The sequence below is a fragment of the Megalops cyprinoides genome, chromosome 5 (genome assembly GCF_013368585.1).
Source record: "Megalops cyprinoides isolate fMegCyp1 chromosome 5, fMegCyp1.pri, whole genome shotgun sequence".
Classification (NCBI taxonomy): Eukaryota; Metazoa; Chordata; class Actinopteri; order Elopiformes; family Megalopidae; genus Megalops; species Megalops cyprinoides.
The window spans coordinates 38,699,446-38,720,000 of NC_050587.1; the positions used below are offsets into that span (position 1 = coordinate 38,699,446).

General features: G+C 46.2%; 1 protein-coding gene across 1 annotated transcript in view; it reads left to right on the forward strand.

The window, feature by feature from the left end:
• Positions 1-3,347: 3,347 nt before the first annotated feature.
• Positions 3,348-20,555, forward strand: part of LOC118778462 (transmembrane protein 132D-like) — a 26,806-nt gene continuing 9,598 nt past the window's right edge. Inside the window, exons 1-4 of the mRNA XM_036529994.1 lie at positions 3,348-4,234; positions 12,978-13,124; positions 17,104-17,290; positions 19,942-20,085. Coding sequence (XP_036385887.1) covers positions 3,348-4,234; positions 12,978-13,124; positions 17,104-17,290; positions 19,942-20,085 — 1,365 coding nt within the window. The remainder of the gene's footprint in view (positions 4,235-12,977; positions 13,125-17,103; positions 17,291-19,941; positions 20,086-20,555) is intronic.

Sequence of the window (20,555 nt, forward strand, 5' to 3'; positions counted from 1 at the left end):
TCTTAGTGAAGGCAAACGTCATCCATTTTACTGATCGGCTTTCTTGGAATATTTACTGGAATAAAACTTAGAATTGGAATACAATAATACTTTCCATTTTCCTGAAAAAGTGGCAGTGTAGCACAGTGGTAAGGAGCAGGACTGGTAACCAAAAGGTTGCTGGTTTGATTACCCACTGGAGCACTGCTGTTGTAGTCTTGGGCAAGGTACTTTACCCAGAATTGCCTCAGTAAATATCCAGCTGTATAAATGGATAACATTTAAAAACTGTAACCTACGTAAGTCGCTCTGGATAAGTGCATCTGCTAAATGCCACTAATGTAATTTAATATGTAATGTGAGTGTCCTGGTGCCTGTTTCCTGGTGTCCCGGGAAGCCTGAGGAAGGGTGTGTGTTTTGGGGGTAGGAGGCCCAGTACACCGTGGGGCAGGGAACAGGAGGCTGTTGGATAAACTAAATGACCATGATTGCCCAAATCCATATAGTTTTACACCGCCCTTGTTCAATTATCCATTCAGTATCACACCTGTAAGTGCTGAACAAAACGCTATCTTCTCTCTGGCTCAGGGGAGTCTACTGTCCAGCCCTCGCTGGGACTGAGAAACGCAGTCTGTGCTAGGGCAGTCTGTGCTAGGGCAGTCTGTGCTAGGGCAGTCTGTGCCAGGGCAGTCTGTGCTAGGGCAGTCTGTGCCAGGGCAGTCTGTGCCAGGGCAGTCTGTGCCAGGGCAGTCTGTGCTAGGGCAGTCTGTGCTAGGGCAGTCTGTGCCAGGGCAGTCTGTGCCAGGGCAGTCTGTGCTAGGGCAGTCTGTGCTAGGGCAGTCTGTGCCAGGGCAGTCTGTGCTAGGGCAGTCTGTGCTAGGGCAGTCTGTGCCAGGGCAGTCTGTGCTAGGGCAGTCTGTGCTAGGGCAGTCTGTGCCAGGGCAGTCTGTGCTAGGGCAGTCTGTGCTAGGGCAGTCTGTGCCAGGGCAGTCTGTGCCAGGGCAGTCTGTGCCAGGGCAGTCTGTGCTAGGGCAGTCTGTGCCAGGGCAGTCTGTGCCAGGGCAGTCTGTGCTAGGGCAGTCTGTGCCAGGGCAGTCTGTGCCAGGGCAGTCTGTGCTAGGGCAGTCTGTGCTAGGGCAGTCCCCTGGCAGGGGTTTGACTCAGTGATGGGAGGATGAGGATTTTTGTTCAACTCCCAAAGGCAACATTTGGTGAGATGGGAGCCTAAAACCAATCTGTGCGACACGTGAAGGCAAAGATGGGTGACTCTCAGCGGAGGTCTGAAAAGGAGATTTCATTAGCCCTGAGTCTGTAATCTGTTCAAGCCCAGAGGTGATTATCACTTTTTTTTGCACATTTCCTGCATTACTGTTGTTTATGTAGACCTTTCCCTTCACATTCAAAGAGGCATATTCCTACATCCATCCAGCCCCAAATTGGCAGTTGCCAAACTGTCAAAACTGACAGCCGCTGAGCATGTCAGGACTAACCTTTAATTTCCAGCACTTTCGCTCAGCAATCAGCACGCAGGAAGCAGCGGGAGCGTTCGTCTGTCACGCGGGATAGGTTAAGCGTCTCTCCCAGATGACATACTTGACATGCAGAGCGTCTGGGCTCTGAACATCTGGCGGAAGGATTTGTCACTCTCCTCTCCTCCAATCATCTGAGGGCAGTGATGTCAGTGGGGGGCCGAGGGGGTTATGAACCGGGGCGGTCCGCTCTCATCTCTTGCATGCCTCTCCCAGGCTCGGTACCTGAGGTTTATTTAAATGCTTACACCTGGATGATTGGCTAGGTTTGATTGGTTGACTGATCGTTGATTTTGAGCATGCTCATCGTTGTCACAGAGATGTGGTGAGATGAATGATTTAACCACTCAAGACAGGTCATAGCTTATCTGTCTCTGTCTGTCTAGTTATTTATCTCGTCATTTTTGACGTGTTTAATGCATGTGCTCTGCTGACAGCTACTGTTTGTGTTGGGTATGAATACAAGCAAAGCCTAATAACATTGTGTTATGCTGAGCTGCATCCCAGCATGCATTGCAGAGCTAGGTTCACCGGGGGGGACTAATTCACTCACAAAACATGGCAGACTAACTCTAAATAGCCCAACAGTAACCACAAATCACAAAGAGAAATAAAATGAACTCCGAAGTGCTTCAGGGCTAGGATATCGTGTGGGGACAGATCATCAAGCCTAAAAACAATCAGCACAATCGTTAGGTTCCAGGCACGTGAACCAGAGGGAAACGGAGAGAAAAAAAATCAATGTCGAGTTGAGTGATGAAGGTTCTTCATCGAAAAATCCGAAGAGCTCTTGCGGGTGGGAGGTATGATTAAAAATTCTTCATTGCCTGAGCAAACTCTGTTGGCAAATGTTGGTAACTGATGCACAGAAATATCAAAGGGGTAGTTCATTCATAATAATAATAACACAAGGGCTTCATTTGTTTAGTAAGTGTAATTCAGCAATTAGATTATTTTCTCCAACTTATGAGCAAACCAATGTGTAAAGACACCTGGAGGATTTGTTTGGCCGTGCAATTTCAATGTCTGTGTGTCTGTGTGGGTATTAGCTGCTTCTATGTATGTGTACTCTATTTAAGCATTTACCAACAGAGAGAAAGAGCACTTTGTTTTATCAGATGAGAAAGCATTACTCAACTTGACATATTTTTATTTAAAAAGCTTTTTTTATCCTTTTTTTCCTGCAATTACAAACCTAATCTTCCGCCAGAGCTCCTCATTACAGCTGTGTATATGAGGAATGAACCATGACAAGCTATGCAGTGTTGCTGTTTACTGAAACGTTCGGCCAAAAAAACACCTTCCCCTTGCAGGGTTCAACTTTGATTTCTCAACAGGGGAAGCAAAGCCATTGATAAACCCAATGGCCACCTGATGCTTAATGTTTTTATTTTAATGTGTGAATGAATTCATAGTTAAGGGTGTGTGTGGTTGAGGTGATGGGGGGAGGGATGTTTTGAAAATAGTTTGTGAACACCAATGGCTGTATCACATGAAGTCATTGCCTGTTTTTAAGCATTGATTGAGTTACTGGTGTCATTTTTGTCATAGCTGCTGTTACTTTCTGTTGTATTCACAGAATTTTCCCACCATTTAGGAGCATGAATAAGTGACTAAAATCACCAGCAGAATTATCAGAATTTGCTATCCACTGTATAAATCTGTTTAAGCAGAGTGTAAATATATATCCTAACAGATAAAGAAATTTTGTTGTTAAAACAATAGTAATGTGGCAATCAAATTCATACAAGTAATGTCTCATTGTAGATGAAAATTGACTGTTACTGAGCATGAATTGTGACGGAAGGTTTTGCTCTCTTCCACACTGCTGTGCCAGGGATGGACTCTGCTGAGCTGTCGGACATCGCCCAGAGCTCTCTGCTGCCCCCGGTGGCCCTGCCCATCAGTTACAGGGTCCTGTACGCGGACTCCCTCTTCCTGAGGGACATCAGCCAGAACGTGACGGGCAACTCCAGCCTGCAGACGAGCGCCAAGCCCTTCGTGATCCTGCGGGCCAGCCGCCCACCCGCCGTCAGTGCCAGCTACGGGCCCCTGTCTGTAGAGGGCGCTGTCCCTCTGGACCTGCTCCAGTCTCCGGAGCCCCTCCTCCCCTCTGGGGGGGTGGGTCTCAGTGCGAGGATCCGCTCTCACGTCCTGGCCCGCCGGGTCTTCTCCTCGGCGCCGAAAGTGCGTGTGCTGTTCTATGCGGCAGGAAGGCGGGACCGGGAGGGGGAGGGAGAGGGCGGCGGGGGCGGGGGCGGGGGCAGTGGCGGGGGCGGCGGTGTGAGGGACGAGCGTTCCTGCGTGACCGTCTTCGGTTTCTGGGAAACCCAGGAGAGGAGGGCTGCCTGCTCCCTGCGGGGGGACGCGGGGTTCTGCGTAGCGGAGCTCGAACCTGCAGCCAGCTGGTTCCGCCCCCCGGGCGGGGCCTCCAGCAGGGAGAGGCAGGACCAGAGGCAGGCTGGATCCATGGAGCTCTATTACCAGGCCCGGCCAATGAGAGAGCAGGATGGGTGTGATCCCGGCGCCGCCCTGGCCACGCCTGTGAAACGGCTCGGCAGCATGCGCCTGTTTCAGGTGCCCCCGGGTGCCGCGCCCATCTCCCGGCTCAGGCTAGGGGGTGCCGTTGTCATCCAGACATCCTCCAAGCCACTGAAGAAGAGCGACGTGGCCACCTTCTCCGTCTCCGTGATTGGTGCCGCCTCCTTGGATCGCTTCACTCTCAGGTAATGTGTCCTGGCTACTTTTCTGAAAAGCTCGAAAGTGGTGTAGCATAGTGGTAAGGAGCAGGGCTTGTAACCGAAAGGTTTTGCCTTCAATTCCCACTGCTGTTGTACCCCTCTGCAAGGTACTTGACCCAGAAATGCCTCAGCAAATATCCAGCTGTATAAATGGGTAACATGTAAAAAAATGTAATCTATGTAAGTCTGGATAAGAGCATCTGCTAATTGCTAATAATGTAATGCAAAGGTCACAATACATCACATCCTTATGAGGCCAGGGATAGAAGAACTGCTAGAGAACTGAAATGGATATATCCTGGAGCCCTGTCACAATGCACCAACTCATAGCGATGGAGGACAGACTCCATCACAATTGTAACCTATGCAAGTTGCTCTGGGTAAGAGCGTCTGCTAAATACCATTAATGTAATGTATCAAGTATCATGACACTTAAACACAACTGGAGCCACACTGTTATTCCGATCAACAAGTGCTGTTCACTGAGAAAATGCATTCCCGAGAAAGCAATCAGTTGTACCTGCCACAGGTTTACGAATCTGACCCCTGCAGCATCGTTAAAGCGTGTTTGCTTCTCCCAGTTGAATGCTTTCCCCAGGTTTCATTTCTGAGGTCTCTTTTGCTGGTGCCCGGCAACCTAAAATGAGTATGAAGCAGCATTTAGAAAGGGGAATCAGATGGTATTTACATTCTTTAAAAACAGATCATTTGCTGCACGCTTTGCCCTTTAAATGTCATATACAATGGCATGGTGTATACAGCAGCAGTGGAGCGCTGTGGCAGATTCAGTGCACACAAAATGCATTCGCACGGTGAAAATCGCTCATTTGCGTGCAAGGCTAACCTGGGTTGTCGGGGTTTCCTGATGATGGAAGACCTGTTATCTCTCAGACATGGATCGTCAACCTGGAGCCCGGCTCCCCCAATGCCATTACAAAAGAGGAGGGGAGTTAAAATAACATTTTAACTAATGTTACCTTTTCATATTAATACAGTTGTTAATAAATGGGTTTGGCCCAAGAAAATAGCATGAAAACCATAGCTCTGCTGCCGTTCTGTTTTAAGTGTGTAGGAAAGAGAGATTGCTGCCAGCTTTACTCAGATCTCTGGGGGGACTATTCTTCTATTTAGTAATAGAAGAAGCAATATCAAGTATACATCTGTACAGTACATGCTTTTCAAAACGTTAAATGTTGATGCGTTATGAATCTGGCACGTCTGATGAATCTGAAGCTGTCTGCCCACCTGTCAATCTGTCAATCATCCTTGCAATGTAGGAGAACGCCACAGGTGTGGGGAGGAAACATCTGAGCTGAATACATTTATGCACCTGTTCATGAAGCTCCAGGCCTGATCTTGGGGAGGGGTTGGTTTGTCAGCGGGCGCTTTCAGAGAAAAAAATCCACGAAGAGGTCAGCTCGGCTGGCATTGTGGTGTTCCCCCGCTCCTCCCGGGGCCAGCGGGGGTCAGAGTTCACCCTGGTCCTTCTGATCAGCGGCTCAGATCACACCTGTTACAGCAGGTGCCAGTTTACATAACAGAGGTCATTTTACCTGGATTCATCTTTCAGATTCCAGAACTATTTGTTCAATTCCATTTTTAATCCTAATCTGTAAATGGATGCTAATGACGATTCAATTTAAAAAAAAAAAAATTGCCAGGAGTACTCTTTCTGTTAAGTTTAGCTATTATGGGAGTTTTAACGGCATTTATGATGTTTTTTTTTATCTGTTTGTGTAATATAATAATAATGAAAAAAACAGCATTCACTGTCTCTTTCTGAATTTTGGGATGGCTGCCAATTGCCTTGCAGTTCCTCTCTCAGCTCTTGCTATGCATATTTAACAGCCAAGCCTCAACTCAATTTTCCACGTAGAGGAAGCCGAAAAGACTAAGACTCGGATATGTAAATCATGAAAACTGTATTAATTTTATTCATCTTCAGTTATCATTCCATCAGAGAAGTCTGAACGGGGATAAATAACCAAATAATGGAATTTTTGATATACGGGGTGCAGAAATGTCCCCTGTTTTCTCAGCTGAGTGCTTTGTAAATTATTAACACCGGAGACGGCTTTCTAACTGAAGTCCTGGTTTTATCTCATTGCAAGCCTGATCATCCCAACTCTCCAGCGTTTCTGTTTGGTCTTGCTGGGACCGTCTGATTACAATAAAAAACAGAGACAAACGAATGAGTGAAAAACACCTGCTGTGCTATGAATGTTTCATTAAGAAATGATTGACAAGAGTCATGTTTTCAGTGTTTATATATGTGTGTGTGTGTGTGTGTGTGTGTATGTGTTGTTAATAGAGTAACATTGCATAGCACCCGACCATGGTGTGGGACTATGGATTTCATCACAGTAGGACGATGATGCTAGTTTGTTACTTGGAGACCGTTCTTTGAAGAAAGTGTGTTGGCGTGTATATGTGTGTGTGTGTGTGTTACTGATATGCAAGGCCCACTCAACCATGTGAGTGAGACAAATTATCAGCCTTTAAAAAAAAACACAGATCAGATCACAGTTGCCTGTAGCTGGGAACCCTTAGTGTCAGACGTGATGAGGTTTTCCAGTGCTAATGCTCTCTGCTCTTGCTTTACTTAATCCCAGAGGATCTTCTGCGGGACTGGAAGAAAAGAGAGATCAGCTTTTTAATCTGCTGTTTTTCACACTGAAAAAAACATGAGCGCTCTTTCAGAATGCCTCAGACACTCGTTTCAGCACTGCGAGCCTATTTCTCAGCCTCATGATGACATTAATACCCTCCGATATTTTTTATGGAGAGTAATGACATACTCGGTGTCAGGTGATGATATTCATGTCATGTTTCTTCTTTTCTAATGCACAGAAAGGCTGTAGTGCTGGTGAAGCCCTGTTTCCCCTGCAGTGATATGCATGTGAATGGTGATAATCAGTGCAGTGCAGACCCAGAGAGGATTTCACAGACCAATCAGAGAGGAGGATCCCCTGCCCTCCCTCGCTTTATGACAGAGATGAGAGGGACAGGTGAAATGGAATGAATGTGGTCCTCCCCCACCCACCCGAAAAACTCGCCTGAGATCAGACTGAGGCCAGTCTGCATTTGCTAGTTGTTTTTTTTATTTTATTTACCTCACTGTGTGTGCCTTGTTTAAGACGCGACCTCCGGGTAATGGCTTTTCTGCTAGCGCTTACCCCTCCTCCTCCTCCTTCTTTCCTTTTTTTAAGCACTCCATTAATTAGCATACACCCAATTTAGCAGGGCGACAGTATGGCTCTGGCCTGCTTTTTGCATATTTAATCTAATCACCCGGGTCGGCTCCATCTGTCCGCTTTCAAGGGCAGCAGGGTTCATCCCCTGAGAAAACATCAGTATTTCACTTTAATACTATGCCTCCACACGCTCATCTCTGGATATTAAACCCAGGGAAAAAGGTTGGGCCTACCCAGCATCCAAAACTGTGCTGACGCTGTTGGCCGCTGTTGCATCCGTCCAACCAGACGCCTCCCTGGGGTTGTGTGTGCGTGTGTGCTGTCGGAGGTCAGGCCAAGGTGAGTGTTACTGCAACGCAGATGTGACAGATGGCGCGGTCTGTGTGCGTGAGACTGCGTCCGCAGTGCGCAACCTACATACCAACACACTAAAACCTGCGGGACCCAGGCAGGAGAGACCGTCATGTTTGACTCAGAGCCAGTCTGAATGGAGCGCAAGCGTTCAGGATTTCGGAATAAAGGAGCACTTGAATGATTCATATTCATGTCAGACATTAAACAGAGAAAGCCGTATATTGGTGATGGGTGGGAACAGAACTGGGAGTGATCAGATTTTACCCTGAATAATAGCTTCATTTCCACAGCACCGTTGATACATGGATGTACCCTTGTTCTGGATGAGAGTGTCTGCCAGGTGACAGTGTGAATGTGTTGAGGGGGTGCCGTTATCTTTTGCTACCATGGCACCAGACGGAACATTGGCTCTGTTAAGGTTCTTTTAACAGACACAGTGAATGTGCCCTAGCTTTAGCTTAGCATGTTTAGACCAGACATTATTCTAATAGTGTTCTCGTACTTTTACATGCTTTTTACTTTTTACGTACTGGGAGAAGCATTTGATTGGACTTGCCAAGCTGTATCTGCCACCCTCCCTGCTGGTTAGACATCTGCTTCATGATCTGGCTGAACCCCCAACGTTCTTGCAGCAGCAGTTTGCTGTGCTGGTAAGCAGCAGGTGTTGTGACCTCAGTGGCGCACAGTTGAGATCCCCCATGGAGAGCTGTGGCAGTAGCTTTGGGCCAGGTGCTTCGGTAGAATATCCAGCTGTATGAATGGATGTGGTGTGAGCCCTGCAGATCCCTGTTAATGAGAGTCCCAGCTGGGCAAATGTGTAATGTAATTTCATGTTGTGTTCGTACAGGACCGTGTTTCATTGTGGCAGCTCAGCTGGTGATGTCCTCTCCTTTCTGTCCTGGTGGTATTACCTCCTTGCAGCTACCACCTGCACCTTTTTGACATGTTTCCTAATTTTTTGTCTAAGGATCGGAAGGAAGATGCAGAAGTGTCGGATTGATAGTCAGGGGATGTGACAGGGAGAAATGAGACTGATCGGACTTTTATTATCTTAATACGCCCCCCCATCTCTCTCTGCTTGCCTGGGGCTTTGTTTGAACCAGCCCCTCTCTGGGGATTCTGGGGAAAAAAAAGCACTGTTCCTCTTCATCTTCCTCACATCAGACTGCATCAGCTCTCTTCTGCTAAGCGGAGAGAGGGCATCTTCTCTCCTCTACAGCACAGCATAGAAAGCACCTGTCATTGTCCAACTGACAATCTCTAAACAGCATCACGGGGGTCAGAGGAAGGTCACCCTCAAAATGGTGGAGGGGTAGGTAGCAGCCCAAAGTTTGGCAGCAGCACTGTGGCATTTTCCTACTTTCAGCTTTGGGGTTGTGGGTGCGATCCTCCTGTTTTATTTAAAATGATTTTAAAATCATTTCTGACTTTGCATGCACCAAGTCAGAGATGTCATATTAAAAGGAGCTGGCCTGCACTAGAGGTCTTGGCCATGCCCAGGTCTCGCATGAACCCGAGATCAGGTTACTGTGCTGCGCCAGAGAGAGGCCATCCCCTGTGAACTGAGTGAGAAATGGGAGCGTTTGCTCTGTCTTACGGTGCTTTGGCAAAGACCCGAGTGGCACAGTTTGACAGAAGCCTGCGGAGATTCCAAGATTAAGGCACCCTCCAGCCTTACAGCCAACAGACTTGATTATTAGATGCTCTTAAAAGCAGACATGTGGAGAAGAAAATTACAATGGCTGGCATCGTCCGTTAAACCTTTTTCTTTTCCCTCCCTGCAACACCAGATTAGATACAGCAGTGGTGTTCTTCTGGGTGTCCTCAAATGTCCCAGTGTCTGAAGAAAGGGCCTATTGATCGCAAGTGGATTCAATGATAAAGAAAAAAGTGGTCTGTAAAATCAGCACAGAGAGCTTTGCTGTTGAATTGCATGGTTTCATTTCTAATAATCAGTTGTTGTTGTTCCAGCAGTTGGCATGGAGGTCACCGGATCACACAGAAACAATAACGCATGGAAAATAGCTTCTGTGACCATCAATTTCTATACGTCATCTCAAAGTGACCCATTTATTTCTATTTTACTAGGTTAGATAGCTAGCTATGCAAATGTCCACAGAGTAGCTAGCTAACTGGCAGGAGAGATTTATTAAAAATGCTACAAGGGACAACTTTCCTATCCATCTCTGTACTCTGAATGTTTGATGCAGTTGTTGGCACAGTTTTTGGCTGTTTCTCATTTGTATTGATGGTTAAATTACTTGTATAAATGAAAAATACTCCTTTGACTATGACACAAATGATGAAGTTGGTACTGTTTTACAATGCCTGACTGAGAAACTTGAGGAGAGGGAAGACTGGTGTATTGCGGGAAACGTGGTGGTTTTAGAAATGCCTGCATACAGTTTTCTACTGTATTGTTTATGGGTAGTTGGCGCCTGCTCTGATTTGCTTCCTGTATGTGTCACAGCTCCTCAGGAACACTGTGATTGGTTTGCTGTAGCTGTGCTCAGGTGTCCGCTGGGTTAGTTTGTGCTGACTGCTGTTGTAATTGCTGCCCTCCCACAGTGAGGGGGGAGATTGTCCCCTCGTTGGGGTCATTTCACAGGGTGAAGTGTATGGCACCGAGCCCTTTCGCTGACAGGAGTCAGGGGGTTGGGGGGGAGCCCCGGATTAGCACACAGTGCACCGGGCAGGGTGTTGGGAAGGCAAGCTGGGACGCACATGATTACATGTGATCTGAGAATGCGCTCTATTGATTTCCTGTTCAGCAGCTGGAGGCCGCTGTCACCCCGCCCTCATTTATCTGTCCAGAGCGTGGGTGTGGGAGTGTGTGTATGTGTGTATGTATGTGTGTGTGTGTGTGGGAGTGTGTGTGTGTGCGTATGTTTGTTTGTATACATGTATTTTCTCCTGCATGTATGTGTCCACATGTGTATATATATGTGTTAGCATCCCATGTGTGTCTGTGTGTGTCTGAGCTGTCTGTTTAATGAGTGTGTGTGTGTGTGTGTGTGTGTGCGTGTGTGTGTGTGCGTATGTTTGTGTGTATACATGTATTTTCTCCTGCATGTATGTGTCCATGTGTATATATATATGTGTTAGCATCCCATGTGTGTTAGCATGCCGTTATTCCAGGCCTCCCTCCGGCAGCTTCATCCCCATCAGATCATGTTCATCCGTTACAAATTAGAGGCCAGCGAATGATTAATGCTGGTGTCACAGTATCATAGACGACCAACATCTGTTAATGAATACCAAACAGGAGGCTTTCTTCCATCTGGCCAAGATCATGCCGGTCTCACCCTCTGAGCGAAGTATGTGTCAACGCACTGCCCAAATGAGACACTAAGCGCTCCGATCGTTAGCGATGGCTGATTCATGGCCAGACTTGCTTCAGTTTCTGCATCAATCCGTAATTTCTGCTCATGAGGAAGCCGGCCAACGCGGTGTGTTCTGTGTGTGTAGAAACATGAAGGAGTGACCTGCTTTACTGTTAAATATAGTTGGACAGATTGGGATGCAGTTTGGTGAATTATGTGATATGGTAGACACAGGCAATTAAAGGCAGCTGAGGTATTCCTTCTCCTATGTGTCACTCCATATGTATTAAATTTATTTGGCGCACTATGGCAAAAACATTATGAATTCTTAAGAATGTCAGCCACCGCCACTCAATTTTTTGCTCTTTTTACAACTGTTTTCTTATTGCTGAAGCTGATTAAAATATGCGTATTCTTTCCAGTGTAAAATCTAACTTGATTCCCAAAAAAATAAACTACAGTATCTGACAATGATGGCACAAAACACACACAGTATTTACTACAATCTCAGGGCTTTTTAAACGTTTTGTTTTGTCCAGGAATAGGAGTGTTTCTCTCATGTAAAATGGTAATGTGCTTGGAGACACCAAATTCCTTCTGCAGCCATGCTGGCCAAAGGCATTTTGTCCTGCATCAATGGGGCGGTGAGACAACGGTATCTGTTGCAGGCCTATGAGAAAGAAAGCACTAATCGTTTGTATTTTTTAATGATTCATGTGTATATGTGATAATTCACCCAGACTATGAGCCAATGACCCTTCACTTCATGTATTTGCTCTTGAGCTTGCGCAGGAAGCTGAATTTTTATTATTTACATCTACAGGCAAAATAAATGTTTATAGGAAAGCCCTCACCTGATGTTACCCTTCGAGCGATAGCTCAGAAATGTTCATACTCTTATTTGCACTGTTTATTGGGAGAATTCTTCAAAGGGTTGCCTGCAGGCGGCTGTGTGTGTTGAATTATGGGGGATGAGTTTGGTGTGGGTGTGTTAGATTGGTGACACGAGGAGTGGAGAGGAGTAGCATTCGACTCTGGCATAATGCTGGCTTCCCAGGGCCCTCTGTCTATCTCTCGATCTTCTGTGTTCCCACAGGGGTGGTGGAGGGGGGGTGGGGGGTGGAGATTATGGGTTATTCAGACCATTATTATGAGATTATGGATTTTCAAGAGCGCGACAGAAGAGGCAGAGCACCCTAGTGTCGGATGCCAAACTGACTCCTCTAGGTCCCTGCTGATCTCAAGTCAGCGTTCACCGCCTCTGTCCTGTCCACTCATATTGTAATGGCTGACCTGGAATCAGTTTGGATGGCTGCTCCCATTGGGAAACACGGATCCATTTCCTCCGGTGTGACTAATCAATCCAGGAGCCTGATTGATTAGTTTCCAGTAAGATGGCTGTCAGCTTCTCCTTTAATGTGGCGTTTAACGTCCCTGCTGAAAGCATATTAACATAATGATGAGTGCAAGTTAAATTCTCTGAAGAAGATTAATGCCTCTGCAAAGCTGTCTGGGTGGACTGGGAAATAGACTGTAGGGTCCTACGGTAAATTAGCCTGTCTTAAAGGACTTGTTTTGTAATGGTCTTCATGGCATTGACATTTTAGTTAATCTACAGAGGCTGGCTATGCGTGGTGTGTGAGGTTCATTTACAGATGCTGGCTATGCGTGGTGTGTGAGGTTCATTTACAGATGCTGGCTTTATTTGGTTGTGTGTGTTTGGGTCACCGTTTGCATTTTGTATACTGTATCTGTGAGTTAATTTACTAGCTGTGTTCGCTGTGTATATGTGGTTAATCTATGGCTGTGTTTGGTGTGTGTCATTGATCGTTGGCTGTGTTTGGCTGTTTTCCACAGAGCTACAGTGAGAAAGGGGCTGTCCTTCAGCACGGCGAGGCCCAGTAACTCTAACCTATGGGACACAACCCTCGAACCTGGGACTGGAAGCAGACTGGGCACCATCTCCATCGTGTGTCAGAGGAAGTCCACAGCCACTGGGAAAAGGCCAGTTCCTACACTGAAATGACTCTGTGTGTGTGTGTGTGTGTGTGTGTGTGTGTGTGTGTATATGTGTGTGTGTGTGTGTGTGGGAGCGTGTCTGTCTGTGTGTGTGTGTGCGTGTGTGTGTGTGTGTGTGTGTGTGTGTGTGTGTGTGTGCGCGTGTGTGTGTTTTGCCAGGTATATTGAGCTCATTCTTATTGCATTCGCTTTAGTTTCATTGAACAGCAGCATATGATCTCCAATAAAAACAATGCAAAACAAAAACACGAAGAGCTACACCACAGCTTCACATGCACGCACCGCAGGTTGCGAAACGGCATTTCCCTGCGCATAGCAGTTTACCGAACAGCGGAACCTGCAGTCTCATGTCTCTGTGTATCTGCAGAGTGCAGAATAATTCCCCTTTGAGGGGGGATATTCACTGCCCACGGTGGCAATGCTGTGGCCATTGCAGATGCTCTGCCTGTGCCAAAACTGAGGGATTTGACAGAGAAGAAACACTTGATCTGGGTTTTTGGATGAACCTGCCTGTGACGCTCCCAGAACAGTGGGAGACTGCAGAATCTTCCCCTGAAAGAGGCGGGCTCCTCTGGATGGTGAATTCCTTCCAAAGAGGGGAATGTTTTCCTGAGCCGTCCGCAGTAAGCGCTTCCCTTTGTTAGCGTCTGAACTTTGCCGCTGTTTGCGGGGGATTGCGGGGCTACGGTTTAACAAGCTGTTTGAGTCTTTCCCCCGTCTCCGCCTCTGTCTTTCACCAGCAGCTGCCGAGGCGTCTTCAAGCACGGGGGATCACTCTCATCTCCCACCAGAGGATTAGTACACAGCAATAACAAACCAATGCCCCCGAGTTCAACAAGGCAACACTGCTGTGAATGCTGATGTTCCAAAGCACAAAACAGCCCCTGTCGAAAAAGGACGCTTTTGTGTCACTGTGTTATACAAGGATTCTGGGTTGTTTCTGCCAGACCGAGTGGTATGATGGTGCTGATATTGTATCAGCATTGCTTCTCCAAGTCAGCTGAACATTGTCCTTGCTTGACACTGAGTCAGGAACAGGACTCTCTAGTGGTGACAGTCAAACCAGTGATCTGAGTGGTCGTACCCAAAAAACTATTTTTCTTTCCACATTGATTTAGGGACATGACCTCTGCGAGAAAGAAAGAAAAAAAAAAGTGAGATCATTCAAAAGCTCTTATCCAGAGTGGCCCACAGATCGAATGCATTTTACAGCACTTTAACGCTGCTGCTGGACTGTGCCTGGATCAGCTGAGGTGAATTACCGCACTCGAGGGCAGGACTCAAACTGCTGCCCCTCATTCTTCTCCCGCTACAGCGGTGCAGCGGGTCTTTTATATGACTCAAAAAGAGAAAAAAAAAACAGGGAAAGAGCTTCGGTTGCATGCACCTAGTATTTCTAAATAAACATTAAAAAATCTGCCACCGAATTGATTCTGGCTCAGTTTGTCTTCTTCCCTGGGGTTTCATTATCCAATAATCATTACATTGCTTTTATGAACTGTAAAATAACATCAGGCTCATACAAATATATGCAAGTAAGAAAACTGGGAAAACTGCTTCTTTTAGGGATGTATTAAGTGCAATTTATGGAGCCCCTTAGGCAAGAACAAATTTCTCTGTAGTCAAGTCGAGTGAAATTGGCTATGCTGGGACCGTATGTTCATCCAGAGATTATAGAAAAAAAAACACAAGGTGTGTCTGTACCTATGCAAAGTACTGATTCTGAAAACTGAAAAGGACAACAATGTGGTTGGCTTTAAGTGAGGCATATAAGTAATTTTTTTGTTTATCTTTTTTAAATCATACACAACATTTTGAGTTAATTTCAGCAACTGATAAACTCATACTGTTTTGATAGTAAGGGTAAATTGTTACAGCTGCTTAAGTCCCTTACCCAAATTTTTTAGTACACTGCAGTACGATGAAATCTTGAGCCATTTATAAAAACAATGTGGGTGACCTTCTTTCAATCTTGTTTTTTCTTCTCTGTGGGAGACCGATAGGATTTCTGATGATACAGACAGTTTTGGTGCCCAGATCGTCTGTTAATCCATCTTAAAAATCTGTCTTGTTTCTTATTTGAAGCCTCCATCTGGCTTTTCTTAGTTTCGGATTCACCTCCTTTATTTTTCTCATCCTTTACCTACTGTGCTGTTTTTTTTCACCCCAAACATGCATCTGATTGGTTCACATCACTCCCGGTGTGAATAGTTGAACCTGATCTTACTGGTGGACCAGATTCCTTGCCAATCTTTATGCTCGTGATACTGCACCCTCTTCTGAACACTGTTGTTTTATTCAAACATTACTTTAAATGATTACTTTGAACACTTTCTCAAACATTACATACAATGGTTTCTGGACTACCCTTGAAATCGTAAACAGTAATTACTGGGCTGAAAAAAACACCTGCCAAAGTCAACGTGCGGTTGTGATATTGAGGTACCATGATAATATTACTGTAACCTAATGGCAACATTCAAGAAACATTATGTGTGATGGAGTACTATAAAGACCACGCAATCCTTTTCGACCTTGATACAGTACAAGTAAAATGTATACATGAATATAAAGACATCATTAATACGACAGAAATTGCTGGAAATGACAACAATGACCAGCACTTCCAACCTGACCCCCCCTTCCCCCCCAACCCAGCCCCCCCACCACCACCACCAAGTCGCCCAGAAATCCCCATTTCCGGGTGGACCTGACCCCCTTATCTGCATTAATCCGTAATATATCTGTGCGTTATCCCTGCTTAGCAGTCCCTGCAGCCCTCTAAAGAGGCCAGACAGATTCATTAGATTAATGCGAAGATCTCGAGTCCCGAAGCGCAGCATTAACCGGTGAAATGCTGAACTGAGAGCATCTCTGCGGCCCAGCGGCGGAGAGCCGAGAGGTGGAGGGCGCAGAGGGGGAGGGCCCAGAGTCGGAGGGCCCAGAGGCGGAGGGCCGAGAAGTGGAGGGCCCAGAGGCGGAGGGCCCAGAGGGAGAGGGCCCAGAGGGGGAGGGCCCAGAGGGGGAGGGCCCAGAGGTGGAGGGCCCAGAGGTGGAGGGCCCAGAGGTGGAGGGCCCAGAGTCGGAGGGCCCAGAGGGGGAGGGCCCAGAGGGGGAGGGCCCAGAGGCGGAGGGCCCAGAGGGGGAGGGCCCAGAGGCGGAGGGTGGGGGCCACACACAGGGCTGTTTGCTGGGTCCGCACTGAGGTCTCAGGGGTACCGAGACTGGGGCAGGGATTACCGGCCCTGCTAGCTGATTTATGGCTGCCATAATCAAACAAGTCAAATCATCTAGTTTTGCTCCTAGTTGCCATGATCGCCCACAGCTATAATGAAATTACTTTGCCCTTGTCTAAACTGCAGTTATTTATTTTATTTAACTTTAAGGACATATAAAGACAATGCATTTAATTTATTGCTACCTTACTTTCTATTAACTGAAAATGCAGGTTGAATCTTTTCTGGTGTTTACTTGTGGCTAAGATGACTTATAGATTCACTTATAAGATGTATGTACATCTAGTAGTAGTGGTTGTAAGCTGTGTATATGTGTGTGTATGTGTGACAAGGAGCAGGATCAATCCAAGTGCAGACATGACTCAGGAGACAAAAGACTTCCAAAGTTTCCTTTACTGAAAACTCTAGAGAAAAAAAAAAACAGGTTTGCTACAAGAGATCAGACACACTAAGCATGGCAACTGAAGACTGAGAAAATATGTGAATAAAGGGCAGGGCTTAAATAACAGAGAACATAACTGAAACCAATAAGTAATTAACAAAGGTGAAAGACATTAATTAAATGAGACACAGAGCACAGAAAGTTATGAGGCCATATGGTGGAGATCCCTGGAAGCAGCCGCAATATCCCTGACAATATGTGTGTGTGCTCCTCCAGCTTTCTCTCCTGCAGGTCTAACTGTGTATGTTTGCCTGTTTGTGTGTGTGTGTGTGTGTATCTCCTGCAGGTATGACGGTGGTCTCCTAGAGATTCTACAGCTGGATTTTGAGACAGAGGAACCCAGCAGCGAATCAGAGAGCCAGGTGATCACATGGCGTTTGGAGCCACCTGGGGGCACAAAGAGAGGTGACCAAGGCATCATGAGAGTCTACATCACTCAGAGAGACTACGTGGGTCTGGCCCCCATCGCCACGGTGAGCGCGAGGTCAAATCAGCCCGAGGCAGATGCGTCGTTTTCAGCCTGTTTGCGATGCTGCGATGAGCAAAATTTGACAAAATAGTATGTTGTAGTGTAAGTTAATCTACATCACAGATCAAACGCTGACCTCAGAGCAAAGTCTTTAAAATGAGAGGATATGCCTGGAGATGCTCAAGAAAACTTCTAAAATTTCTAATTTCTAATTTCTTGGATTATTTTTACATTACTTGAATACTTATAGTTGCATATTAGCTACTTGGTAACAGATACTTACCCAAGAGAGGCCATGGAATGTGTTCTTGTGCATTTTGGCTGCGGACAGGGACAGGCAGTCATAATACAGGGAAGATGCGTAGTCTCTCTCTTTCTCTCACTATCTCTCTCTTTCTCTCCCTCCTTTCCTCTCCCAGAAACATGGTTTCTTTTGTTTTCAAAATGCCCTAGGTTACTCTTACTGTTCCGAGTCTTGGAAAATTGGATGTCCTGGCTTGGGGAATGTTTCCCTAAAACATGCCTCATATTTGGGGTGATGCACAGAAAAGATTAGAAAAACTTTTGCACACCAATTAATTTGATTTTTGGTCACTTGTAACACCAGAAAAGGAGAGCTATAGCAGCAGGGGACCACTGACTATGTTGCAGTTATGCAATCCGTGATCACATCTCAGGTAAAATGAACGTGTTTTATAAAACAAACGTTAATCTTCTTGAGTTATGCAACACTAAATGATGTACTTTGTGGGCACTAAATGATGTATTTTGTTAAAGTAAATGAGAGAGATGAAATTAAACTGACATGCTGAGACTGATGTTATAAACCGCTTTGGGTTAAATAAGGTTCTTCTTTTATTCTCTGTCGTCTCTTTCAGGTGGGTTCGTGGTGGGTTCTGTTTTTTGGGGTTTGGTAGGGTTATGGTTCTTCTTTTTAAATAGGACCTTTTCCCAAGTTCCTTGTTGAAAGAAGCAATGAAGAGCTTTTAAGTGGAAAAAAATATCTCTCCCCCTTTCTCTCTGGCTGTCTCTCTTTCTCTCTCTCCCTCTCATCCCATTGTACACTATGTAAGGAATGTGTTACACAGGTAGCAAAGTAATGGAGCAATTTCAAACCTCTGCTAACCAACTGGCTCTGATGGAAAAAGCCATGAAATGCGTGAGTCTGGATGGAAAGAGGATTCTTCCTCACCGCAAACAGCGGCGGGGGGTCGGAGAGCAACGGGAGGGTTAGGTATATCTGTAAAGATGAAATTTTGGGATTCTGGGATATCTCCACTGGGGAATTGGGGATATACAATACATGAGGATGAGTCATATCCTCATCTCACAGTGCATCGTGGTCATCAGTAAGTGGCTCAAACGTTTGAGAGGCACATAGAAAAAGGGTTAATAGTTAATGTTGTCTCTGACAGCAGATACAGTATATTGAGAGTTTGAGTGCTAAATGTGGGAAGTGATGCCTTCTTTTCCTCTGTCTGTTCAATATCATCACTCACTTGGTTGACAGTTAAAAGCCTTTTTTTACCTCCTGTTGGACAGTTTTTTGATGTGGACACAGAAGAGGTGGAAGTGTTTGTTTTTGTTACGGTCCATAGTACAAAGATTACCGAGAATACATCGTGCCTTCAGGAAACACAGGCTTTTTTTTTTCAGTTTTTTAGAATTTCAGATTCACGTCAGCAGCTGCGAAGATGGTGTCTCTCCTGCTGTCCCGCCTCTGTGTGGTATTTGCAGGCACATCTGTTCTCTCTCTGAGATAAACCTGCACTCAAACGCTATCACTCAGTGACAGATTAAAGAGTCATTACCCAAGTACGTGTCATGGAATACCCCGCATTTACGCATATACTCAAAAAATAATAGTAATAATAATGATGATCAAATACGGGGGGAATTTTCCTCAACGCTCAGATCTTTTTTCCTGGAGGGTGTAATCGAGAGAGTGATTACATCTTCAGGCTTGTCAGGCCGAAAAGAGTGGAGTAATAATGGAAGAATAAAACTCACCAGACAATGAAGTCAGTGACGTGAATGAGCCATTACCTGCCCACAGCTGCTGAGGGACATCGTGAGTGTCTGACTGCTGTACCCATCATCCCTCAGGATTTCAGAGGGATTTCATTCCTTTTATCGTGGCTTGTGGGGTCATGAGGCGGTGTGGTTTAGAGGTTAGGGAAGGGGATTTGCTGCCAGGGAGCTGATAGGCAAAGCTATGGGTAATGAGCAAGGTATTGACTTTCCTAAGAGCTACCTCTCACTGCCGTTGTGTGGATGTGGTCCTTTTGGTGGCAGACAGACCCATTCACATTTAGTGACAGGGATTTACCTGAGACTAGTGGGTCAGCTCTTACACCCTGGGTGACCTTTTAGTTTTTGGTGAGGAGGGAAACAACCTGTGCATGGTGTGAGTAAGGGCCTCTCTCCAGCTGAGTGCTGTGTAGCAGTGAGGGGAAAGTGAGGCTTCGTAGTAGCTGGGGCTATCATACGGTGTAAAGCACTGACTTGTATGAAATAATCAAGGATTCTGAACATGATAGGAAAACTGGAGAGAGAAGAGCCGCTGATATTGTATGGTTGTGACATGACTTTCAGGGGTTCCCGGTACCTGGCTTCCCCAAATCACAGCTGCGTGCTCTCTATCGCCCCCTGCAGGACCCAGAGCTCCTGAACACCGCAGTGTTGACGGGGAAGAAGGTGAGCGTGGGGCTGAGGGTAGTTGCCGTAGGAGCAGACGGGTCGGTCACCGACGTCTCCAATGTCACCCGCTGCAGGTCCACGGACGAGGACGCCCTGAAGGTAGGCACCCACTCCCCAAGAACCGCAAGGGATCTCACCTTTCCTGACGTGACCCGATGGTCTTCTTCCCCAGGGAGGATAGAGTACCAGCCCACAGAGTGGAGTAATAGATATAAGACTACAAGATTTCAGGACTGTCAGTGCAGCTTGACATTGAGGTTCTCGCCTGTTTTCCAGTGTGCTCCACTCTAGACACCTTTTTACATTAGCGTGTAGCCCTCAAGCTTGGAGTTGACTCCAGGACTATGATCACTTCTCTTCTCTAACCTACTGTACCTCCTTCAAGTGTAGATTCCAACACTCTAAACACCAGTCCACGTTAATCCATGGCCTTCAGGTCCAGAGTCCAGCCTGTTAACTGTCGCTATTCAACTGCAAGCAGACTTCTTTGTGCACGTCTTTGTCTAAACAAAAATAACAGCATAAAATACGACTCTTTGCATTCTGCTGGGGAGCGAGGGAAGAGACTC